We start from the raw sequence: 27,318 nt of genomic DNA, 5'->3' as shown, positions 1-27,318 counted from the left end.
AAAGTTCTTGTCTACATTACAATTGTATATGCACTGAATGTTAGAGGCAACTCGCGAATATTTCATGCTGCAAAAAAGGCCATCGGCTCCAATTCAAAATAATTTCATGCCGCGAAAGTATTGTGTTTTACAGTATTGCTTGGACTGTCACATTGTGGTCAGTCCAAATGGCATGTGACACTTGTACATTCACCACCAATACCACATAAAAATTAAATGCTAAACACAAAGTTTCAACAGCTCTCGATCTTCGTGGCCTCATTGGACACTAAAAAAATATCCTGTGAAATGACACAGGCAGAACCTCTTTTGTCCCTCCCCTCCCCCATAAAAATATTTTGATTTAGACATGATACCCCCTGTTCAGACGCAAGCCAGTTTATACCAAAACTCTATAAAGAAAGACGTCATAAAGAATCATCGTACAGCCGACAGACCGTTCGGACGCTAATTTCGACCATTCTGGGAAATTGTATAGATACATGCGCAGTTTCTCACTGGGCATGTTGTGGTCATGAGTGACAGGTACAATGTCACCTTTCGTGCAAGCTCCCATTAATCCCCACCCAGTTACATGTATGCCGTTCTGTGGTCACCCTACATTCAGACACACAATGGACACGATGGAAAGCTGATTCGTTTTCGAGTTCTAGTTCGAAACAATGCTCTGACCGTCGTTTTGCTATACATCGTTTCGCAATACGTTGTTTCGATAGTCAGTGTTCAGACGTATAAATTCATTGTATAGCTATACCGTTCTAGATGATATAATATTTTTGTGTCTGAACACCCTGTACAAGTATGTTATGAGCCACAGGTGAGATAGGACTCTTAATGGATCTCTCTATGGGGCAAAGTCTACAAGGAAACTAAGATTACTTTTCTTCTCAGGAAACTTTACTGCCAGACTATAATTGGAAAATGAGTGTCTCACCCACTCTACCTTGAAAAAAAAATCTCAAAAAAATGTGCCACCCTTGATTAGTCAGGTACAAAGACCTGTGTGCGTGATTGAATTTCCACTGACTGCCGATTACAAAGAAGGGTCCTTTGAAGCTGATTTGTTTGTTGAGGTGTATAAAATCAGGAGCAATTGTATGGCAATATAACAGTAAAAAGTTCGCTGCTTTGTGGCTGTAAACAGTGCAATTCTCCTCGTATCAAAATGTCAAGGCGTGCGTGAACAAGAAAGTCTGTGTGGTTTGTTTTATGCTCCTGGCTACTTGGTAACACAAAAACAGGAACAGAAACCAAAACATGACAGTTTGTTTTACCTGTTTGCTGACTGTACAGCCTATTTGTCTTTATCTATTAAATCTATGATATGATGCGGTTTTTACTACTAATGTATGATGTACCACGTAGAGAGCCTCTGTCATTTTGTTGAATTCTTGTTTATATTCATTTTTCTACCGCTGTACTGGCGTTGAAAAAAGAAATGACCAAAAAAAAAAAAAATGATGAAAGCAATTTTCAGTGCTTGATAAATGCAAAAACTTTTTCCAGCACAAATGTATAAACCCTCCCCCCCCCCAAAAAAAAAAAAAAAAAAAAAAAAAAAAAAAAAAAAAAAAAAAAAAACCCAAAAAACAAGTCTATGAATTCATATATGTAATTTGGATCTTTGGTCACCTTAATGTAAAACAACCTTTACTGGAAACATATTTCAAATTCTGTTCATTATCCAAATTAAATTCAACTTATATAATCTTTGCTGATTTCACTGAAGGTTTGAGTAATCTATCTATGATAATCATTTTTTGGTACACATGTATGTATAATATGTTCTTTCCTGCCAGGTTTGTGTTTGATGATATCAGATGTCGGCTCTACTACTATCGCAATGCGCAAGATACAGCTGCACTTGGGTAAGGACACTAATATACTATAAAAACAATAATTGTTCCTTTGTTAATATGTTGAGTTTATTCTTTTAATACAGACTGTAGACTAGTGTGGCCACTAGGGAAACAAAAGTACATACACAGTACATTTGTGGATATATGCCAGTACAAGCAGAGTACCACAGGGGCAATAGCCTTCCGGGTGCTCCAAAAGGTTACAGCTCGTTATTCTGAAGCTTTGTTATTCCGAAGGCTCTTTAATCTGAAGTTTCGTTATTCCAAAGGTGCATTATTCCGAATTTCATTTTCAAATTAACGAATCTCCAGAATAACGAACCTTCGGAAGAACGCCACAAATGTTCGGATTAAAGAACCCTTTTTCATTTTCTGATTAATTAACGAACCTTTAGGTATAGGGAATTTGTGTGTTTCGGATTAATGAACCTTGGGAATAACGAACCTTTGGAATAGCGAACCTTCGGAATAACGAACAGCACCCGCTCCAAAAGTAGTTGGTAGGGACAAACATTACCCCAACCTTGGGGTGATCTGTGGTCTTACTGCTACAAACTAGCAGGCTTGAACCATGAATCAGAAGAAAAAGAGTCCATTGGCTCTATCCACAGGGCCTCAGCAGCTCTGACAGCTGATGAGAATGATGGTTGTAGTTGAAGGGGATGGCTAGTAACTGATCAGTGGGAATCAGTGGGAATGCTGGGGGATGATTGTTCCAATCCTTATGGGATTCATTTAAGAGTACATTATATAATCTGTTGTTGTGTGGAAATTATTTGCTTCAATATGGTCTCATATTCAAGAAATGTGCAGTTTAATGTTTCCAGGATAGCATGCCTGTACAGTGACAGGGCGATCGGGAAACATTAACTGCACATTACTTGAATATGAGACCATTCTGAGGCAAATAATTTTCACACAACAATAGACTATAATGCTCTTTAAGAATCCCACAAGGATTGGAACAATCATCCCCCAGCATTCACACTGATTCCCACTGAACAGTTACTATCCATCCCCTTTAAGTATTAGAATTTACTGTGCTCATCTTTCAGAAGGGAGGTGGACTGTTAATGAGAGATCAATTGAAACAACTCAAACCTAAAAGATGGCCATTTACAAAGTGTTATACTCTGTACAAATCAGTTTGCTCGTTCCTAGTTATGATTCATCTACTGCTGAAAGGATGGTATAGCTTTAATTGGATAACCGCTACTTACAAAGTTCTCTAAGAGGAATTTCAAGTTTATTTGATGAACACTGGATTTGAAATGGCTGAGATGTCCAAAAACAAAGCAAAACAAATTGATCCTAATAAAAGGTGGGTCCCACCTTTTATTAGGATCACTATATTGTTCTCAATTCAATATTTCTTGCAAAGGTTTTCAAATTTTCTCAAAAAATGTTAAAAATAAAATCTGAATCCCCATCTCAACCTAAACTATACCATCCCTTTTATGAAGTCTTGCTATATGGAAATTCCACACCAGACAACTGACAAGATTTTCTTCCTTTTCTCTAGATCGTTGTTTCAGGAATATATTTTTTCCTAGTATCATGTTTGAGCAAGGCATAGCTATAAACTTTACCATGGTTAGCTCACCTGAGCCAAAGGCTCAAGTGAGCTATTGCGATCGTCCTTCATGCGTCGTGCGTCGTGCGTCGTGCGTAAACTTTTTACATTTTCATCTTATTCTTGAAAACCCCAAGACCGATTTTCATCAAACTTGGCAGGTAGCATCCCTAGGGGGTTAGAAACTCAATTTGTTAAAATGGGCACCATGCCCCACCCAGGGGGCCCCCAGGGGGGCTCAAACACCTCAAAATTAAGGAATCTTTAAAAATCTTCTCTAGAAGCAGAAGTGATAGAGCTAAGTTAGTATTATGAGTTAGTACATTGATGACTGTAGTTTCAAGTTTGTTCATGGCAGAATCAGGGGTGCCCCCCTTGGGACCCAGGGGAGGGGGGTGGGGGGGGGGGGTTCTAATGGGGCCTAAATTGTACATTTTCATCTTCTTCTTGAGAACCCCATGACCCATTTTCACCAAACTTGGCTGGTAGCATCTGTAGGGGGTTAGGAACTAAATTTGTTAAAATGGGCACCATGCCCCAACCAGAGGGCCCCAGGGGGCCGCAATCCCCCCAAATTAAGGAATCTTAAAAAATTGGGCCCTTATTGTACATTTTCATCTTCTACTTGAGAATGCCTGGTCAAATTTTGGTAGAGCCGTGAATAATTTAGATAAGTGACTGCGTGAAAGGTGAACTTGCGATACTCAGGTGAGCGCTAGACCCGCGGGTCTCTTGTTCATGCAAGTGGTGTTTCATTTGATTGTGACATTTTGATAATCTCCAATGGTGTTTCATTTTTTTTTTTTCATTCTCTTTTTTGATCTTGTTTTTGCTTTGTTTGTTTCCATCCCCCTGAAATTACAGCTCAATCGACATTGCCAACTCATCGCTCACATTTGATGTCACAAACCCGGGAAGTCAGAGACAGTTCCAAATTCAGTAAGATTTATTTTGTTTGTTCAAATGAATGAATTCTTACGTCAACTTGTCTTTATTTCTCCATCCCCGCCAAGCTTCTCGATCTTTTGGCAGTGTGAATACTAGATACTGAAACTTTGTGAAGTTTGTCACATGGCTATTCCACCATCTGTTTTCAGGCCATGCCTCCGAAGCGTGTTGCCATATGTACAATTGGGCATTGTTACATCACAATCACTAGCTGTCAGACGGCGTACTCTTTCTTTTTCCTTGCGCACATGCACTATTGACCCAAACTTCTCAATCCAAAGATTGAGACGTTTGAGTCACTATGGGTGCGTTTATCAACTCTTTTTCTCGGCAGAAACAGGTTTTCCAAACGACTTTAAGGGAATTTTTATGAGATGATTAACGCAAAGCTGTTTTGAAAGCCTTTTCGGAAAGCCTTTTTGAACGCCGCAAATTTGTGCTTTCCAGAACAGGTTTCCAAAACAGGTTTCCAGAAACCTGTTTCTAGAAGCCTTTTGAAGCGAGATAAACGCAAAGCTGTTTTGAAACGGCTTTGTACTGCAGTTACGAGCCATGCACGCCTTATATGACCTTTTCTCCTCGGGTCAAATCGCGCAATGCAGCTGTGCAGTGACAGGCCAGTTATCGTGTTCGCAAAGAGTTCTTGATAAACGAAACACTTTTGGAAGCCGTTTCCAAAGGGCTTTGGAAACGGTTTTCAAAAGGGCTTTGGAAACGGCTTTTGAAAGCCGTTTAAAACAGGGGAAAGATGATAAACGCAGCCTAAGTGAAGGGAGGACAAAAGATTGCAAAGACTATGCAATCTTTACAATCTTTTGCCAGTGTGACTGCGACGCTATTGACAAACCGGCCTTCATTAATTCAAATAAACACCAATTATTAGAGTTATAGAAGCAGCCATGATAAAAGAGACAAAAATCATGGGTATACAAGCAGGTACTGTACTTGGCTTACACTCGCACCAACAAAGTGAACCTGATTACTAGACAGGTGATGTATACACTGGATTACTGAGCTTCTGCCTGACAGCCAGTGCCAGTCCTTATATAGCAGGGGATACTGTGCATTTATTCATAAAATTCTTGTGTCAAGCTGCCATATCTGCAACTGATTGACAGATCATGCATGGGTTTGAATATTTTGAGTATTGGACCCAGAAAATTGGCGGAATGCCTTTGTGTTGGAAATTCAATTGCAAGAAAAATGATATACTAAGAATATGCAGAAAGAGACAAATACCTGAGTTTTTCATGGTCTGAGTTAAAATACATAGATATGTTTAATGTTAATGATATAGAGAAAGAAGTTGTTTGGAATAACAGTCATATTAAATATGAAAATGAAATGTTATTTATCCAGAGTTGGATAAAAGAAGATGTTATCACAATTGAAACAGATTATAAAAGATGGGGAATGGAAAGACGTTACAGCCGTAAATGCAACCTTCCGAGACAGGCAGCTGCTCACCTCATATGAATTGTCCAAGTTGAAAAAAGCATTCCCCAGGTTTTGGTTGGACAAGTTACGTAATAACATACAGACTCCTGTATTACCGCACACAGAAGAATTTGATGCTATTGAGTTGTCAACAGGTGATAAAATCAGTGTACAGAAAACGTCAGCTATTATTATAGATTCTTTTTGCATAAGAAAAAACAAGAACCTTCATGTATATTCACTCCTGGCAAGGTAATATTTGAACTTACCATGTGATTTTGACTGGAAAAAGGTTTTGCAATGTGAGTTTCTTCAGATTAATGACAACAGAATAAAACAATTTAATTTTCAGCTTTTTCATCGTATACTACCCAGTAAAGATAATTTGTTTATGGAACATTTTGAATGATAATTTGTGTACTATTTGTAATTGTAAAGAAACCATTTGTCATTTTTTGCTGAAATGCAAAAATATCAAAATGTATTCGAAAGTGGTTTCGGTTTTAATTTGAAATGTTTTCGATTTTGTAATAGATATCAATGTAAACGTCATAATTCTCGGATATGATATACATGTAGGCAATAAAAAGGTGAAATTAGTAAATCTTTTTGTAAAATTATGCCCAATTTATTGTTTATAGAAATTATATAAGAGAACTCAATGAAGGAAACAAATTTTTGTTCAATATACACCATTTAGTAGAAGATTTGAAAGCGGAATTTAGTTTTTATATAAGTTTGAAGTGCAACCAAATACAATGTAGTAGTTTCGATGAAATTGGATTAAAAATACGCAATTATTTCGGTTGGTATCGTTGATGCAGCCTTTAATTATTTTTGTCCCTTCAAAATGATATGTTGCATACCTTCGGATACTTGTAGATAAAGCGACTGTAAAATGTGAAGTTATGTGGGAAAATATAGTACCTCGGATGAGGAAAATAGAAAAAAAAATGCATGGGTTTGAGTACAACCAGAGTTATAAGCCCATATTTTCATCATGGCTCTTTTAGTACTAAGACACAAAATACATCCATGTACACTGTATATGGTGCTTTAATAAGTCAACAATCGGCACTTTGTCAATCAGTTGCAATTAGTTTGTTTGATTTGAAAGTGACCCTCTTCTTCGTGTACTGCTGTGAATTGAGTTTGATATATCATTTCAAAGTCTCGAAAGAATCCCAAGTATAAGATCCAGCACTCACCTTCAGTATCTTGTAAGGAAGTATGTTGTATATTAAAAAAGTGTATCACTTTCAGCTCTAGCTAGGTTGTATTACATGTGTGATTAATGTTGTCTTTGAGATGGATGAAGTGCCATGTGAAGTCACATCAGCCTTGATTTATGATCCACTTTATAGAGAGAAACCTAATTTTGACCAGCAATCTCAGCTGAATTACATACAGGCCTTTTCTCAGCTCTTTTATTTCCAAGTAAAGCTCTAGAGCATGTCACCTTTATCTCACTCATCATTAGACTTGTAGGACACCATAAATTTGTTTAATTTGTTTTTGATGATTGCCAGTTTTGTAGCATACCAGTCCACTCGTAGTGTTTAGAGACATTATCCACTCCTTCGGCTGGCTACATTCTGAGGTAACTTCGATTACCATTAAGTCGCCACTACCTAGAGTCGCCAGACATTCACACCGTATGTAACGCGCGCCGCGATCGGAGATCAGCTGGGGCGACAGATTTTCATCGCTCTCAAAAGACATTCCTAATTCACCTTTTTCCTCCATAAAAACACAAATAATTGTAATCCAAATGTATTTTACCATATGTTGCAGGTGACAAAACCAACTTTAATGTGAGGATGTTTTTGATTTCGAATGGATTTCAGGTGGCAGATTAACAAAGTTTTTCAAACACGATGATGCACAATGCATCCTACATTGAAGTGTGTGTATAACACACATATTTAAATGCTAATGATACACGTACGTGGTGCGCTATGGGCGGCGAACTAATTCAGTGCCTATCGTTAGTTCGCCAACCCGGGAGTGCATATGAAATTGTACATGCAAGTGGCGACTGTAAGGTACAATTGTAATTGACGTTAGATGAAACTAGAGAAAGTCACAGCTCTTTTACTTAAAATTTTGTTTGTTTTACATTAGGCATATGGCACAATATGCTTGGTTGATACCCTTTGCTGAGTATTGCAAGTCACCTTGGATGAACCGTGCAGGGTTGGCATCATTCACCCTTTTTTCTTGTGTGGGTGGGTGGGGGAGCCTTTTCAACGAGTTGGCACCCTGCTCTTTGCGATGAATGAATGAATGAATGAAGTGGGGTCTTTTATGTGCGTGAGTTGTGGCTTACTCATATACAGTTGTACAGACGGTCCTCCATTTAACATTACATCACGCAACAGAATGCTTTTGTAATGCACACAACATTGCTCAGTGAGACTCAGTCCTGAATCGAAGCTGGTACCCTTTGATCTGCAGGCAAATGTGCTATTGACTGAGCCATATCACCGTGCTGAATGTCTTTCTACTCAGCCTTTTCACTATTTAATGCTGAATTCTAATTCAAAGCCTTGATATCTAGTGACTGGGAATTATAAGCTACACAAAATGATTCAAATCAAAATCTCTCAGCTCCCTTTTGATGTCCAACTTACCGGTAGGTCAGTTTAATATAGCAGACATTATAGACCCTTGGGCCTGAAATTACAAAGGTGGTACAATCGGAACCATGGTTTAAACCATGGACAATTGTATGGAGCACCAAGTGTCGCGTGGCCTATTTCGTTACCACTAAATCTGTCATTTTATTGACGAAATGATTATTTTGTATTAAACGAAATGACAACATTTTGGCTTCATTTCGTTGACGAAATGATTGACTTCGTAACAAAATAGGCTATGCGACACTTGGCCCTCCATACAAATTGTCCTTGGTTTAAACCATGGTTCCAATTGCACCACCTTCGTGTATTCAGGCCTTGGCATCCAAAAGGATTCTAGTGGTCAGACTCTGCTTGTCTCAAAGCATTGAAGTCCAATTTAGTACTATGATAGGAACAGAATGTCTGATATCCCTTCTACACAGATGGTGCAAAAAAAAAATGTGTAATGTCCCTTTAAAATGTGCTAACAAACAATTTAAAGAATGTCATTAACTGAATGTTGAAGTCAAACGCAAACCTGTAATAGCCATTTCATGCCTCCCTTACAGGACGGATGGTAGGACGTACGTCTTGCAGGCCAAGGATCAACACACAATGATCTTCTGGCTCCAAGAGCTACAGGTGAGACTGGGTGGACTTTTAAAGGGATTGTATAGTTGTGGTCGAGACCTTACGTCATGTTCATAATTTGACATTTTTGGTGAGATAACAAGAAACCTGTTATGAAATATGAAAGAGCATGTAATTCCAAGAAGGATTCAATGTTTAGTTGATGAAAATTGGTCTTGAAATGGCTGAGAGATTCCCCCCCCCCCCAAAGAAAAAAGCAATCCTAATAAAATTGACAGGCCACAATTTTTCTTTCTATAGGATATCTTTGCTTTACCTTGTCTTTAGATACAAAATGTATCTCAGTCATTTCAAAAATGATTTTCATCAAAGAAACTCTTGATTCCCCTCAGAATTCTATGCTCTTTGACAAATCTCGCAAAACGTAACAAGCTGAATCCTCACCTCAACCATTACTGTACAGTCCCTTTAAAAGAAAAGCCATTGAAGTTTGGAGTTTTGACCCTTTTCGGAGGGTTAACCCTTTAAAGACGATTTCAGGGTATCGTCTGGCGGGTGTCTATGGGAAATATGTGTTGTACCAAGATCAGCTGATCCTCAATGGTCCAGAAATGTTCCAACTGTTCTCACCAAGTGGTAGTGACCTTGTACATATCGTCGCTGGGGCGACAAGACCTCGTATCTACAAAGTAATATATGTCTAATGTTCAGGACAGCCAAAAAACATGGCAACCAAAGCACTATATCAAATGGGAGAGCCTTTCCTTTGACATGCCATGGTGGCTTCATTTTTAGGGTTAGACAGCTAGGATTCGGACAGGACATCACTTACCTGATTATCTGACCATTAATCCCAAAAAGCCATTTTCACCAATATTTTAGATACAAGGTCTTGTCGCCCCATCGGGGATCAATGGTGATATTGGTGGTGACTAGATGTGGTAGAATATTAAAGCTGAGGTGATGGTGTCATTATTTTTAATGCACCCATTGCTCTTTGTGAATAAAAGTAGCATTAATTTTATGTTTTACAGCGAGTAGTAGCTATCCGATAGCCCCTTCTACACACAAGGAAAAGGGGGAGGGACTTTGTCGAGGTGTTTTGGATCGTGGTGAAAAGAGAGGAAAACAATACGAACACATTCTCATGTACAATGACGATGTTTCACCAAATGGTGATTTGCTCTTTGTTTTTCTGACAACAAATTCCCATGTGGCAGATTGGTCCTTATAAAAAAGAATAGTTCAGCTTTCTACTTATGATTATTACGTGTGTATCATGTGTGTATGTAGTATGTTTATTTGTACACAATACATGATACATCTCATATTCTAGTTCTCTATTCATCCAGCTTTCTATCTACTTTTAATATTTATCTGTTTACACCAGAGTTTATTTTTTTGTTGTTATTCATCAATCAAGAAATCACTGTACCTAGATCTATTAACCAATGTATCAACCAATCAACCAAATGTATCTATCAATCTATATGATGTCTGAGTAATCTCAGTATTGTAAGGTTCACTAACTTGTATCGCTCCAGAGAGTTGCATAAGTTTGTCTCAACTGCAGAATTTGACATTCCACGACTGAGTACTACACGCTATTCTCAGTGCGAGTGTAAATTAACAGTATGCCAACCTCTTTGATTTGTACAGGAGAGGCGGAGAGCGTTCAGCAGCCTCAAGACTTCCCTGTCCAAGGAGCGCTCCCTAACCAGGATATCAGTACTAGTAAGTGAAATGTGAACACACCCTCACTCTGCCCTGTACAAATTCTTGTCTTGTCAAGACCTCATGTGTGGGTGTTAATGTGCGATGCAGGCTTGTTCATACTGTATCAATTACGATCTCAAATTTTGATTTCCCATGGCATCAAAATCATATGCCTCCATGTTTTAGGATCATATGATGACATAAATGGTATCCCGGGGTACCAAATAAAAATCAGCCATTTTGTTGAATTTTTTTTTTTTTTTTTAAAGGTTGTACCCTGGGTGCCAAAAAGTGGGAAATCATTTTGGCGCTGGAGCTAGCACGCGCTAGCCACTGCACTGCACTGCACTGAAGCACACGCTATATTGCTGATAGTACAGTACTTGGTATACCATGCATGCATAGTATCGCATGCAGTGGCATAAGAATGACTGTACACACGCACACAGTGCATGCATTTCTCTGCGACTGTCCTCGAGTGTACATGAGGTGGCGCTACACAACGTGGTACCCCGGGGTAACGCGTGATGCATCATTTGCCTGTTGAGAATTCACACCATGTCAAATGTAGGTCACTTCAGGGTTTTGACCTGTAAGATGCATTTTGGATGGGTCTAATCAAGGTGCTACATAAGCGCTCGCCCGATTGCCTAGGTGTCACATGAAAATCAAAGTCGGGCAGGTGTAAACATATCTTGGCTTTGATTGGCAATGAAATAGTGCTTGCTATAGGTAGTTGCTGTCAATTGCAGGGTTATCATTAATCATAAAGTTACCATGATAGCTGTACAATGGGTCCAAAACATGCCAAAATAATATTCTCAAAGTATTTCCCATACTCTGCAGTTTTCAAATAAGCTATGCAGTCAGTGTTTGAAATCATCATTAATGGTAATATTTGTTCATAGATCTCTTGATAGTGAAAGCCTAATTCTCAAGACTTGTGTATCCTGGATTGTTTTGGTATGCATTTGACCATCATTAAACAGCCTAGTCAGCAAGCTTTGACAAGTTCTGAAATTGAGCGTCCCCGATGTTCCTGTCAACAACTTTGTTTTATCTTCCCTGGCTAATTATTAAACTGTTGCTTTTCAAATTTGCACCTTAGCACTTCATATTACAGTTTATGGTCCTACAGTTGGAAACACACACTTAATGGCTATATACAATGCGATTAACCCATTGAAGACGATCCCTGAGTATACTCGGGCAAGTGTCAATGGGAAATGCGTTTTGTAGCAAAATCAGTCCATCCTCAATGGGTTGAAAGACAGGTCTGTACTTCCTGGTCATTATCTATTTTATAGTGACTGCACAAAGTAAGCAATGTATGGAGATCTAGGGAGGGCAGTTTTGTTTATACTATGATATGCTGCAATGTATCTTTTTTTCTTTTTTGATCAAACTAGGAACACATATTGCATATTTCTGTGAAGCTTTATGACTGTATTCACACTGTTATCACATGTATTATTGTAATAATTTGACTCCAGAAGATTTGACTTTCGGTATTAACAAGAAAACATTACAAACGAACAAACAACAGAAAGGGGAAGAAGGATTTATCTGACTTATGTCAACTCTGCTGTATGCCCGACAACTGAACTTAAGTGAAGCAAATGGCTGTAGATGAGTGAACAGCACGATCAATAATGACTCAAAGCCTGCCATAAACCCTCAAAGTCCATCGCTGTAGCCCCACGAGCCGTGACTAATTCTGTGTCAGTGCCAAGAACGCTGTATGAGAAACATTCACGTTTGCCTGTGGCACTCTGCCGCTCAATAAAGCCATCATGCCCAAGTATTTTTAGTGCCTGAAGCTTTACGAAGGCCTCAGTGTGCATAGGGAAATTCATAGTGTGTACTAATAGTTTGTGGTCCCTACACTTTTCTTAGTGATTAATTGTTTACCCTATTTTTTTTTTTTGGGGGGGGGGGAGGGGCAGCCATTCCTGTAAACACAGCAAGACTCTGATATATGCTGGCTTTGTGCCCTAAATAATTCATGGTTTGAGCCTTGAAAGAGACTATCATATTTGAAACATTGATGCTTGGCTGGCTGAGTAAGTGAAGACAAGAACAACGACCCCAAAATAATAATAATAACAACAACAACAACAAGAACAATGTCAACAAATTCAAGCTATAACTTGCGAACTTAGTTTGTACTATTGATCAGTGTTGTGAATGGTGGATTTAGATAGTCTCGTAAACAAGACAGGTGTTCAAACAAAATAAAAGTATATCAAAATAAGGAAAAATTCCAAATGAGTGTAGATTTGCTCTGTACTGTACAAGGAAAAGTTTTCATTTTTCCAACAAGTACATTTCTAATTGTTACATGGACCCTTTATCCATTCATTGATAAAACTTCTTTCGCACCCTTGTGTGCAAAAAATATATTTTATCATCAATTCCAAAAAAGGGTTCAGGTTTGACTTTCCCTTTAAGCATGTCAATACAATGGAACAGTTCATTCATGCCTGTAGAACTTGTTTCTTAAAGGAAACCAAAGTCTAAATATCAATGTGGATTAAAGCGCAAGCAGTATAACACATCAGTGAAATTTTGAGGAAAGTCAGACAATTCAAGACTTATGCATTTTTAAATTTTCAGTGCTGTCATTGGTGGATAACAAGACTACTTCTGTTTATGATGTCATTTTGGACAACAATATTGAAGAAACTATAAGGGGCATTCCACAAAATTATTATTTTGCTATCAAAAGTGCATGTTCCATTGACTTGTTACATATATGTTAAGAGTATTTTTTTCCCCTGCTTTTTGAAAGGGATAAGTCACTGCTCTTTCATTATACGTTAGAAAAGTGAAAATCTGTTGAATTTTCTTTATAATTTTCTGTGTTGCTGTCAATAATGACATCACAAAGTACTTCAAAGTCTCCTTATCCAGCGATAAGAGCACGGAAAGTTTAAAAAGACATAACTTTTTAATCGACTGTCTGATTTTCTTCAAACTTTCACTGATGTGTTCACAGATATTGCTGCTCTCACTCAATCCATATTTAATATCAACAGGCTTTGGTTTTCTGTAATTACTGTGTTTTTGTTTTTTTCTCACACACAAGACTTCAAATCTTCTTCACGTGCATAATAGAATTATCTCTCTTTCCTTCTGAATTGTGTTTTGTGTGTAGACCCTAATTGTTAACTATGCACAGTTGGTGAAACAGGAATTGTTTCTTGAATCCTGGGCAACTTTGAGTGGTTGGCTGTATTCACTCCTCCAAAGAGATATCAAAAGCAAAGAAGTTACTGCATTGAAAAAGGTCACTCGAGAACAAAGACCCGTCCCACTTTGAATAAGCTACGACTGTATAAACCTCAATACAATGCACAATGCCTCCTCGGCCTGTTTTTGTTTCGAGCGAAGATGTTATACTTGAACACAGAGGAAAGAAAAGAACAAAAAAGGGAGAGGAGATGATACATTCAGCTTCTGTCGCAGATGTTTCAGTTTCGAGACCTGGCTGCCCACTTGAGCTTGTACTTTGCTCAACCCATGAAAAGTAATTCATATTTTCTAAATGTGCTGCTGGAGTGTTTGTCTAGTTTTGACTGAAGGCTTCGAGCTGTATTTCTTTGTGATGCGTGTCATCCAAAATTTCCCCACACATGTAGCAACACCAAGACAAAATACATACACGGTCGCACCGTGAAAAATTTCCACATGGCGAGATTATTCACTTTTAAAGTAATTTAGATGGATTAAATGTGACTATGACTAGGTCATGTACAGACTTTACCCCTTTAAGGATTGGCTAATTTTGCAAGAACATGCTTTCACCATAGATACCTGTCTGAATATAGTCAAGACTAGTCCTCAACGGGGTATTTAACAGTGACCAGTGTCTTTTTTGTTTTAGGTCCCGTTTTACTAATTGAAACTGTTTTCCGTTCTGTTTGGTTGATTTGATATATTACACTCCTCTTTTCTGTCATGTTAACCTGTAAATATGGGTCTAGGGCAATTACCCCCTGGGCAATTACCCCGCACCCTTCCCCTGGCCCTAATCCTAATCCTAATCCTGAACCTAACCCTAACCCAAACTCCTAACCCTAACCCTAACCCTAATCCTAACCCTAACCCTAATCTTTACTCTAACCTTACCACCAACCAGTATTTGGCCAGGGGGTAATTGCCCTCTGGGGGTAATTGCCCGGATACGGCAAATATGCCCAGGCATTTACTGGAAGGATAGCTGACTCTGCCAGGAAACATTTTTATTAGCATTTAGTAATCCATCCAAAACTTGAGAGATCCCAGTATCAATTAATCACTGTTATATTGTACACGACACAGAGTGAAGAGCCAATTAATATTCCCCTCTTACTGTATGCACTTTCTTCTCCGATTGAGAAAGATGTCTTGAAACCTGTCTTGTCAAGGAATAGAGATAAATGGTCTATAATAATCCTCTTATTATCCTTATCAGTGGTGGATCCAGAGGGGCGCCACCAGGCCCGCGCCCCCTCTTTATTTTTGGTGAAAACAACAGAAATAGAAAGACAAAAATGGGAGGGGTGCATGCGCCCCCTTTAATTTTGCAAAGACACCTCTCTTTTATGATCTGCCCTTGTCTATTGTGACATCATGGCCTTCCTGTTGGACTGAGGCACATTGCTACACCTGAGTTGACTTGCTATTAACCCATTGAGGATGGCTTGATTTTGCTACAACACGCATTTCCCATATAGACGCCTGCCTGAGTATACTATACTCAGGACTTGTCCTCAACGGGTTAAACTTCTGTAGCACAGAATGTACTGTACGAGCTGAAATTTTCGCGTACAGATATTTTCGCGAATTGCTACTTGGAGGATATTTGCACGTGTTGTTAATTTCGCGGTTGCGACGGTCTACAATCTGAACGTAACTATTTGCGCGTTGTTATTTTCGCGGTTCAAAGGCGATTCGCGAAATTCGCGAAAATAAAACCACCGGGAAAATTTCAGCTCGTACAGTAGGTCGAGCGTGGAGGAATTACGAAGGCTGACAATTGCACTTGACTATTAATAATCTATTACCTCGGTTAAAGGAATGGTATTGTAATTTCGGTTGAGATAGGGATTCAGGTTTTACCTTTCTGAAAATAATGACCCACCTTTTATTAGGACCACTTTGCTTTGGTTTGTTTTTGGATGTCTCAGCCGTTTCAAAACCAATTTCCATCAGATAAACTTTTCATTCCCTACTGAATTGCATGGTCTTTGAAGTGTCAAGACAGTCACAGAACACATCTTGAAGCACAGCATAGAAACTTTGCATTGTATCTTTATTCCTTTTTTTTTTCATTACCTGAAAAAACAAACAAACAAAGAAGACAAGAGGAAGATGTAATTGAATTACTACCGGTATTTGCTTTCAATTTCTCTGTTGCCATTAGCAACCATGTTCGGGGCTGGTCAGCACTCAAAAGATGAAGGAGAAGATGAGGAATCCCATTCCAGGTAAGGTCAACGACCTCCTTGCGAAATCTAGCAAATTTTCCGTTTACCCTTCCTGTGGTAGAGACTCTACACAGTGCGTACATTATGTTGTTATGGAGATTGCTGTTCCAGTCAGCCCAAACATCCCTCTCCACAAAAGTTTGAGAAGAATGGTTATTATAAACAGTTTGTACTTCCTTTCGTTGGTTTATTCATGTGCTGCCCTCTGTAGATAGAAACTTTACAGTGGGATAGATGTCACAGTGTTGAAATAATACATAAAAATTATAAGGATGTATAATGAAATGAACATTTACTTCACATTCCTTTTTAACACGGAAAGTGCACAGTAGCTTGTCTTGTTGCTTAGATGTGTTTAGGCAATTATCTTGTCCATGCCCTCTGGATGTTAAAGCTAATGATTGTTATGTCATTGTAATCCTTCTTCTTTTTCTTTTTCTTCTTCTTTTTCTTCTTCATCTTCTTCATCTTCTTCTTCTCACTGTTGTTATTGTAAGTTGTTATTCCTATTATTATTTTTTAATGATTATGATGATAATGGTGATGATTATTATTAGTTGTAGTCCTAGAATTAGAACGACATGTACTATTAGTGCTACTAATATTATATTTTTGTTCTTTATTGTCGTACTAACAATGTCATAAAGTGAGCATAGTTGCTGCAGATCACATCAAAAGATGCAACATAATCATACATCGTTATGTAATATTGCCCCTCCCAAACAATAGACTCTGACATTCCCCCAGTGATGGACTATGTGGAACCTCCCATGCACTCTGTCGGGGAAGCCACGGCCACCACCACTCCAAGAACGGGGATGTTCAACCTCTCCCTGACTAGCATAAAGACAGACTTCAGAAATCAGATGTCAAATTTAGGGTGAGTCTACCATGAAACCACAAAGAACTTTCTCGACCACGAGGCAGACAGCAGGGGGGCGTTTCATGACGGAACTTGTCAGATAAAATGTCCGACAAGTCAATTATATCCGACAAGTTCAGAGAAATCAGCCAATCAGACTAAAGAATTTCTCAAAACTTGTCGGATATAAGAGACTTGATATTTTATCCGACAAGTTCCTTCATGAAATGCCCCCCAGGTGTCAATTTTTGTCAATGATTTTGAACAAGAACATCTCCAACTCAGAATTTTTTGTATCAAGTACATCAGTACAACATACTGCAAAAGTACATGTAGCACAACTTCTATGATGCAGGGTGGTCCACAACTTGAAATTTGACCATGTTGCAAGCTCAGAATCTGAAAATAGTGCAGAAATTGTATGTGCTTGGAGCGCACATCATGAGCACGTAGTGCGCAGTATTTCACAGCTTATCTCTATTTGTGCTGCTTACATTCAATGTTCTCATTCATGTTTTGCGCACAAATATCTACAGTATAAGTAACAGGTAATTTGATGTTTCTTAAGTTTTGCACAGGTTTTTCACATGTGGGAGTACATTTTATTTTAAAGGGATGGTACAGTATTGGTGGAGATGAGAATTGGGCTTTTAACTTTTTGCGAGATACCGAGAAAACACTTTATGATATAGTACAGAGCAAACCATTTTAAGAGGAAGTCAAAGTTTATTTGATGAAAATCGGGTTTGGAATGAATGAAACATCCATAAACAAAGTAAAACAAAGCGACCGTAATAAAGTGTGGGTCCCACACTTTATCAGAATCGCTCTTTTTTGGATATCTCAGCTATTTGAAAACCAATTTTCATCAAATAAATGTCGAATTCTCCATAGAATTACATGCTCTTTCATATTTCATAAGAGGTTTCTCAATATCTCATCAAAAAATGTTAGAAATCTAAAATTAGGTTGAGGAAGAAAGATTTGCGGTGACACCATGTGTATGTAGTCCTTAATCGGATCGCTGTTTGGCAGAAGAGCCTAGAAAGAGGAGAAGCGAAGAGGGAAGCGACATATGGTGGTTGTGAGGAGGGCAGAAAGTGAAGAGTGGGAGACAGTAATGGGCTAGAGGTTGAAGTTGCACTAGTGGAGACGGTAGAGAAAGGAACACAGAGAGTGGTAAGGAAGAATAGTGTGAGAATCAAGTAGGATGTTCGGACATCGTTAGAAGGGGAAAGATGAAATAGAAGGGAAGAGGAAGAGGAAGGAGTTGAATGTTGGAGAATCATGGAGATAGGGGAGAGCAGTAAAGATTCATGAAACCAAGAGAAGAAAAACGAAGTCGGCGAACAGTGTGGCTATGGAATGCGGAATCAATGGAGAAAGGACGAATAATCCCTCGAAGGAAGGGTAAGTAGAGGAGAGATGAGAATATGTTGATAGAAGGGAGATAGAGAGAGAGAGAGAGAGAGGCGGGGGGGGGGGGGGGAACAAAGAAAAGAAGTAGAAAAGAACAAATTGAAATTCAATACGTAAATCAGAGGGAGCTAGTATGGATCCTAGAATGAAATGCTGCTGAGAGGGAGAAAAAAAAAAAAAAAAAAAAATTGGAAAGGAAAATTGATGACAGTTAAGTCCTGAAAAGGTTCCTGTGGGAGAAAAGCAAAAATAAGAAATCAAAATGAGGTTAAAGTGTAGACCTGAGGAGAGAAGACAAGAGAAATAACCTGTGGAGAAATGTGTAAATTAAGTAGTGGTCCTGAAAAGGACCGTTGGGTTGTATGGAAGGAAGAAATAAAACAAAAAGAAGAAAGAAGAGAAGAGAACAGAAAAGAAAAGAAAAGATAAGTAGTGTAGAAACAGACAAAAGTGTAGGAGAGAGAGAGAGAGGAAAGAGAAATGAAACACTGAGTAAAGGTGCTAGTGAAAGTAGCGCAAGAAATCTAGTTATAAGAATAACTAGGAGAACCGAGGAACTTGACGTTTCGGGCAGGTTGACTGTCCTTCGTCAGAAGTGAAGCGTGATCTGAGAAGAGGCGGGCTATATATGGAGAATGCGGACCTAGATGGAAGTGGTCGGTTGAGGCGGGCTCGCAGGCGAGCTGAGCGTCGGCTGTTGGTGGAGTGTTGCGGTCGTTGATGCGTTCTATTGTTCTCGGAGTGTGTTGATGGCGGAGTATATCTGTGAGAGCTAACTTGGCTGTTAGTAGGTCGTGGCCGGAGATTGGAGTCCGGGTTAGTGGTTGGGGTGGACGCCGGTGGTGTGGATGACTTGTGTCGGTGAGGGCGTCTTCTCGAACCAGCGATAGGTGTGGTCGTGAGTGGGAGGCGCGGTTGACGTCGTGGGCGCTGTTGTGAAGAGGTGGGGGAAGAGATATGAGAGGAAGAAGTAGAGGGGGGAATGTGCTGTGGAGAGAGTGTGTTGTTGTTGTTGTCATTGTTGGTGTTCGATGGTTTGTTGATGAGAGGGAGCCAGATGTTGTTGATGTGGAGTCCAGTATCCTGTGTAACAGTGTCGTGTGTGTGAATTTCTATGGCTTCTCTGATGCGTCGTGTGTTCCAGTTTTTGATGGATGTGATGAGTTTGCTGTCTTCCCAGTTGATGCGATGTTCCGACTGTTGAGCGTGTTTCACGATGGCTGACTTTTCCCATTCCGAACGTCTGTAGCATGTTTTGTGTTCTTTCAGTCTGGTCTCTAGCGATCTCCCTGTTTCACCTATGTAGACTTTGCCGCATTCGCAAGGGATACGGTAGACACCTGGTTGTTTGTGTTTGGGGTGCTTGTCTTTGTGTGAGTGCAATGAATTGTGAAGTTTGTTGGAAGATGTATGACGGACCTGGATGTTGGCGGACTTGAAGATGCGTTGTAGTTTGTGCGAGGTGGCGCCGAGGTAGGGAAGATTTACAGTTGTGATGGGCTGTTCCTTGGCTGCTTGGTTGGGATGAGAAGGTGCCTGAGTGTTGATTTTGTGCTTGGGGTATTGGTTGATAGTGGTGAGTGTGTCTGTGATATGTTCGAGTTCTTGTCGAAGATGTTCTTTGTCGCTGATTTGATGAGCACGTCGGACGAGAGCGTTCGGTACTGACTGGCGGACTGCTGGATGATGGAAGGAGCGGTAGTGAAGATATCTGTCAGTGTGAGTGGGTTTGCGGTAGACCTGGTGAGAGAAAGTGCCAGCGTTGGTCTTTGTGACGAGAACATCGAGGAAGGGGAGAGAATGATTGTGTTCCGTTTCCACTGTGAATGAGATGTTGGAGTGTTGTTCGTTGAGGTGTGAGAGGAAGTCGTCCAGTTGATCTGCTTGGTGTGGCCAGATGGTGAAGATGTCGTCGACATACCGGAGCCAGAGTGAAGGTTTGTGTTGTGCTGTGGCTAGTGCGTGGCTTTCGAAATGTTCCATGTAGATGTTGGCAATGATCGGTGAGAGGGGGGAGCCCATGGCTGCGCCTTGTTGCTGTTTGTAGTGTGTGTCCCTCCATCGGAAGGAGGTAGAATTGAGACATGTGAGGAGGAGGTCGTGTATCTGTTGTGGTGTGAGTTGTGTTCTGGAAGAAAGAGAAGGGTCATCGGTGAGACGTTGTTTGATGATGTCACAGGCTTCGTTGACAGGAACGCTGGTGAAGAGTGATTCTACATCAAAGCTGACGAGGGTGTCTGTAGGGTTGATGGTGGTTTGAGAGAGAATGTCAATGAAGTGTTTGGAATTGTTAATGTGGTGTTCTGTGTTGCCAACGAGTGGCTGTAGAATGTCTGACAGGTGTTTGGCTGTTTCGTAGCAGGGGGAACCTCGTGTAGAAATGATGGGGCGGAGAGGCACTGATGGCTTGTGAATTTTGGGTTGCCCGAAGAGGATGGGACATCTGCTGGAAGAGGCACGGAGTCTGAAATAAAGCTGTTGAGGAAGGGCATTGGATCGATGAAGTTCGAGGAGCTTGGCGTTGAGTTTCCTCTCGGTGGCAGGAGTCGGGTCACGTTTCAGTTCGGTGTATGTGGGGGTGTGGAGGATGTCTTGTATCTTTTGTTCGTATTGTGTTTTGTCCATGACGACCGTGGCGTTGCCTTTGTCTGCTTGAATGATATGGATGGATGCGTTGCTTTGTAGAGTCTTCACCGCTGTTCGTTCTTCTTTGTTGAGGTTGGGCTGCGGTGGCTTGGCTGTGGAGAGAGCTTGAGTAACAAGGAGTCGAATGTTGTCGGCTGCGGCTTTGTTCAGGTATCTGAGCTTGGGTTCCGTTTGTTGTATGATTTCTGTGAAAGGAATCTTCTTGGGTGGTGTTGCGAAGTTAAGCCCTAGGGATAACACGTTGTGTTCGGCTTGTGTGAGGTTGTGCTGGCTTAAATTGACAACGGTGTTACGGGCGGCGGGCGGCTTGTCTCGTGTGTATGTACGGGTATGGCTGTTATGTAGTGTGTTGAACTTCCGTATCTGCTTGTCTCTGGTGTGGAGAAATGTGGTCCTTGCTGTGTGAGAGTTGAAGGTCTGTATCTTCTGGAGGTCAGCAGGATGTAGTGTTTGTGACAAGTGTGTTTGTGAGGTGTTGATTTGTTGATCGATTGTGTGAAGTTCTTGTCGAGTATGGGCTATGCGTTCTCTGGTGAGGGAGAGGCCGGCTTGGTGAAGAATACGTCGAGCACGTGGAGTTTGTATGGTTGATTTCAGCTGTAGACCAGGAGGGATGATACTGTGATCTCGGCATCTTTTCAGAAAGGTGAGATGATTGGAGAGTTTAGATTGTTTGACTAGGTTCCGTTGAAGTAGGCGAGAAGATCGTTGAGTTTGCTCCCCGTAGAGCTCGGTTATGTGTTGTTTGAAGGTTTGCATGGTGAAGTAAATGAGGAAGAAAGATTTGCGGTGACACCATGTGTATGTAGTCCTTAATCGGATCGCTGTTTGGCAGAAGAGCCTAGAAAGAGGAGAAACGAAGAGGGAAGCGACATATGGGGGTTGTGAGGAGGGCAGAAAGTGAAGAGTGGGGGAAAGATGAAATAGAAGGGAAGAGGAAGAGGAAGGAGTTGAATGTTGGAGAATCATGGAGATAGGGGAGAGCAGTAAAGATGGTGAAACCAAGAGAAGAAAAACGAAGTCGGCGAACAGTGTGGTTATGGAATGCGGAATCAATGGAGAAAGACGAATAATCCCTCGAAGGAAGAGGAAGTAGAGGAGAGATGAGAATATGTTGATAGAAGGGAGATAGAGAGAGAGAGAGAGAGAGGCAACAAAGAAAGAAGTAGAAAAAAACGGCGAAATTGAACTTCAATACGTGAATCAGAGGGAGCTAGTATGGATCCTAGAATGAAATGCTGCTGAGAGGGAGAAAAAAAAAAAAAAAAATTGGAAAGGAAAATTGATTCCGCATTCCATAGCCACACTGTTCGCCGACTTCGTTTTTCTTCTCTTGGTTTCATGAATCTTTACTGCTCTCCCCTATCTCCATGATTCTCCAACATTCAACTCCTTCCTCTTCCTCTTCCCTTCTATTTCATCTTTCCCCTTCTAACGATGTCCGAACATCCTACTTGATTCTCACACTATTCTTCCTTACCACTCTCTGTGTTCCTTTCTCTACCGTCTCCACTAGTGCAACTTCAACCTCTAGCCCATTACTGTCTCCCACTCTTCACTTTCTGCCCTCCTCACAACCCCCATATGTCGCTTCCCTCTTCGTTTCTCCTCTTTCTAGGCTCTTCTGCCAAACAGCGATCCGATTAAGGACTACATACACATGGTGTCACCGCAAATCTTTCTTCCTCATTTACTTCACCATGCAAACCTTCAAACAACACATAACCGAGCTCTACGGGGAGCAAACTCAACGATCTTCTCGCCTACTTCAACGGAACCTAGTCAAACAATCTAAACTCTCCAATCATCTCACCTTTCTGAAAAGATGCCGAGATCACAGTATCATCCCTCCTGGTCTACAGCTGAAATCAACCATACAAACTCCACGTGCTCGACGTATTCTTCACCAAGCCGGCCTCTCCCTCACCAGAGAACGCATAGCCCATACTCGACAAGAACTTCACACAATCGATCAACAAATCAACACCTCACAAACACACTTGTCACAAACACTACATCCTGCTGACCTCCAGAAGATACAGACCTTCAACTCTCACACAGCAAGGACCACATTTCTCCACACCAGAGACAAGCAGATACGGAAGTTCAACACACTACATAACAGCCATACCCGTACATACACACGAGACAAGCCGCCCGCCGCCCGTAACACCGTTGTCAATTTAAGCCAGCACAACCTCACACAAGCCGAACACAACGTGTTATCCCTAGGGCTTAACTTCGCAACACCACCCAAGAAGATTCCTTTCACAGAAATCATACAACAAACGGAACCCAAGCTCAGATACCTGAACAAAGCCGCAGCCGACAACATTCGACTCCTTGTTACTCAAGCTCTCTCCACAGCCAAGCCACCGCAGCCCAACCTCAACAAAGAAGAACGAACAGCGGTGAAGACTCTACAAAGCAACGCATCCATCCATATCATTCAAGCAGACAAAGGCAACGCCACGGTCGTCATGGACAAAACACAATACGAACAAAAGATACAAGACATCCTCCACACCCCCACATACACCGAACTGAAACGTGACCCGACTCCTGCCACCGAGAGGAAACTCAACGCCAAGCTCCTCGAACTTCATCGATCCAATGCCCTTCCTCAACAGCTTTATTTCAGACTCCGTGCCTCTTCCAGCAGATGTCCCATCCTCTTCGGGCAACCCAAAATTCACAAGCCATCAGTGCCTCTCCGCCCCATCATTTCTACACGAGGTTCCCCCTGCTACGAAACAGCCAAACACCTGTCAGACATTCTACAGCCACTCGTTGGCAACACAGAACACCACATTAACAATTCCAAACACTTCATTGACATTCTCTCTCAAACCACCATCAACCCTACAGACACCCTCGTCAGCTTTGATGTAGAATCACTCTTCACCAGCGTTCCTGTCAACGAAGCCTGTGACATCATCAAACAACGTCTCACCGATGACCCTTCTCTTTCTTCCAGAACACAACTCACACCACAACAGATACACGACCTCCTCCTCACATGTCTCAATTCTACCTCCTTCCGATGGAGGGACACACACTACAAACAGCAACAAGGCGCAGCCATGGGCTCCCCCCTCTCACCGATCATTGCCAACATCTACATGGAACATTTCGAAAGCCACGCACTAGCCACAGCACAGCACAAACCTTCACTCTGGCTCCGGTATGTCGACGACATCTTCACCATCTGGCCACACCAAGCAGATCAACTGGACGACTTCCTCTCACACCTCAACGAACAACACTCCAACATCTCATTCACAGTGGAAACGGAACACAATCATTCTCTCCCCTTCCTCGATGTTCTCGTCACAAAGACCAACGCTGGCACTTTCTCTCACCAGGTCTACCGCAAACCCACTCACACTGACAGATATCTTCACTACCGCTCCTTCCATCATCCAGCAGTCCGCCAGTCAGTACCGAACGCTCTCGTCCGACGTGCTCATCAAATCAGCGACAAAGAACATCTTCGACAAGAACTCGAACATATCACAGACACACTCACCACTATCAACCAATACCCCAAGCACAAAATCAACACTCAGGCACCTTCTCATCCCAACCAAGCAGCCAAGGAACAGCCCATCACAACTGTAAATCTTCCCTACCTCGGCGCCACCTCGCACAAACTACAACGCATCTTCAAGTCCGCCAACATCCAGGTCCGTCATACATCTTCCAACAAACTTCACAATTCATTGCACTCACACAAAGACAAGCACCCCAAACACAAACAACCAGGTGTCTACCGTATCCCTTGCGAATGCGGCAAAGTCTACATAGGGGAAACAGGGAGATCGCTAGAGACCAGACTGAAAGAACACAAAACATGCTACAGACGTTCGGAATGGGAAAAGTCAGCCATCGTGAAACACGCTCAACAGTCGGAACATCGCATCAACTGGGAAGACAGCAAACTCATCACATCCATCAAAAACTGGAACACACGACGCATCAGAGAAGCCATAGAAATTCACACACACGACACTGTTACACAAGATACTGGACTCCACATCAACAACATCTGGCTCCCTCTCATCAACAAACCATCGAACACCAACAATGACAACAACAACAACACACTCTCTCCACAGCACATTCCCCCCTCTACTTCTTCCTCTCATATCTCTTCCCCCACCTCTTCACAACAGCGCCCACGACGTCAACCGCGCCTCCCACTCACGACCACACCTATCGCTGGTTCGAGAAGACGCCCTCACCGACACAAGTCATCCACACCACCGGCGTCCACCCCAACCACTAACCCGGACTCCAATCTCCGGCCACGACCTACTAACAGCCAAGTTAGCTCTCACAGATATACTCCGCCATCAACACACTCCGAGAACAATAGAACGCATCAACGACCGCAACACTCCACCAACAGCCGACGCTCAGCTCGCCTGCGAGCCCGCCTCAACCGACCACTTCCATCTAGGTCCGCATTCTCCATATAGCCCGCCTCTTCTCAGATCACGCTTCACTTCTGACGAAGGACAGTCAACCTGCCCGAAACGTCAAGTTCCTCGGTTCTCCTAGTTATTCTTATAACTAGATTTCTTGCGCTACTTTCACTAGCACCTTTACTCAGTGTTTCATTTCTCTTTCCTCTCTCTCTCTCTCCTACACTTTTGTCTGTTTCTACGCTACTTATCTTTTCTTTTCTTTTCTGTTCTCTTCTCTTCTTTCTTCTTTTTGTTTTATTTCTTCCTTCCATACAACCCAACGGTCCTTTTCAGGACCACTACTTAATTTACACATATCTCCACAGGTTATTTCTCTTGTCTTCTCTCCTCAGGTCTACACTTTAACCTCATTTTGATTTCTTATTTTTGCTTTTCTCCCACAGGAACCTTTTCAGGACTTAACTGTCATCAATTTTCCTTTCCAATTTTTTTTTTTTTTCTCCCTCTCAGCAGCATTTCATTCTAGGATCCATACTAGCTCCCTCTGATTCACGTATTGAAGTTCAATTTGTTCTTTTCTACTTCTTTTCTTTGTTCCCCCCCCCCCCGCCTCTCTCTCTCTCTCTCTCTATCTCCCTTCTATCAACATATTCTCATCTCTCCTCTACTTACCCTTCCTTCGAGGGATTATTCGTCCTTTCTCCATTGATTCCGCATTCCATAGCCACACTGTTCGCCGACTTCGTTTTTCTTCTCTTGGTTTCATGAATCTTTACTGCTCTCCCCTATCTCCATGATTCTCCAACATTCAACTCCTTCCTCTTCCTCTTCCCTTCTATTTCATCTTTCCCCTTCTAACGATGTCCGAACATCCTACTTGATTCTCACACTATTCTTCCTTACCACTCTCTGTGTTCCTTTCTCTACCGTCTCCACTAGTGCAACTTCAACCTCTAGCCCATTACTGTCTCCCACTCTTCACTTTCTGCCCTCCTCACAACCACCATATGTCGCTTCCCTCTTCGCTTCTCCTCTTTCTAGGCTCTTCTGCCAAACAGCGATCCGATTAAGGACTACATACACATGGTGTCACCGCAAATCTTTCTTCCTCATTTACTTCACCATGCAAACCTTCAAACAACACATAAAATTAGGTTTCAACCAAAACTATACGATCCCTTTAAGCTTGTTGCAAATTCTTTAGGGTGTTGCCCAACATGTTGCTGGTTTTTGAGGATGTTGCACAAGAATATGAGCATTTTGCAGCAACATGCTGAAACCCCTCGTGGACCACCCTGATGATGTACATGAATCATTGAGGTTTTCTTTCTGGATGAATCCATGACAGCCTCTGGAAATCCCCAAGCACTGAAACACCGCCGGAGAGTTTTGGAGCGAATCTTCAGACGGACGCAGCCAAACAGGCAGAGCAGGGCAAGCAGAAGAGGTGAGTTTGGTGATCTCCCATGATGACTATGATTATATCATTTTTGATAATAATTATGACAAAAATAACATAAGATAAAATATAAAAAGATATATAAAAATAATGATAATAAAAGTAGTAAAAATAACAATGATGATGATGATGATGATGATAATAATATTAATGATATTATTACTAATAATAATAATAATAATAATAATGATAATAATATTAATAATAATGATAATGATATTGATAATAATGATAATAATAATAATGATAATAATAAATACTATTAATAATTATAAAAGCAATGGTA

The 27,318-nt window shown here is 41.1% G+C and overlaps 1 protein-coding gene across 1 annotated transcript in view; it reads left to right on the top strand.

Moving 5' to 3' along the window:
* LOC139730087 (uncharacterized) overlaps positions 1-27,318 on the top strand; it is a 79,654-nt gene that overhangs the window by 13,966 nt on the left and 38,370 nt on the right. Inside the window, exons 6-12 of the mRNA XM_071640996.1 lie at positions 1,800-1,868; positions 4,297-4,371; positions 9,008-9,080; positions 10,689-10,763; positions 16,153-16,216; positions 16,946-17,096; positions 26,922-27,020. Of these exons, the coding sequence (XP_071497097.1) occupies positions 1,800-1,868; positions 4,297-4,371; positions 9,008-9,080; positions 10,689-10,763; positions 16,153-16,216; positions 16,946-17,096; positions 26,922-27,020 (606 nt within the window). The remainder of the gene's footprint in view (positions 1-1,799; positions 1,869-4,296; positions 4,372-9,007; positions 9,081-10,688; positions 10,764-16,152; positions 16,217-16,945; positions 17,097-26,921; positions 27,021-27,318) is intronic.

Source organism: Diadema antillarum, unplaced genomic scaffold (assembly GCF_040938485.1).
Source record: "Diadema antillarum isolate AM-2024a unplaced genomic scaffold, OU_Dant_1.0 seq00000290_RagTag, whole genome shotgun sequence".
NCBI classification, from domain to species: Eukaryota; Metazoa; Echinodermata; class Echinoidea; order Diadematoida; family Diadematidae; genus Diadema; species Diadema antillarum.
Note: the sequence above shows the minus strand (reverse complement) of the source record. Positions and strands in the feature narration are given on the sequence as shown.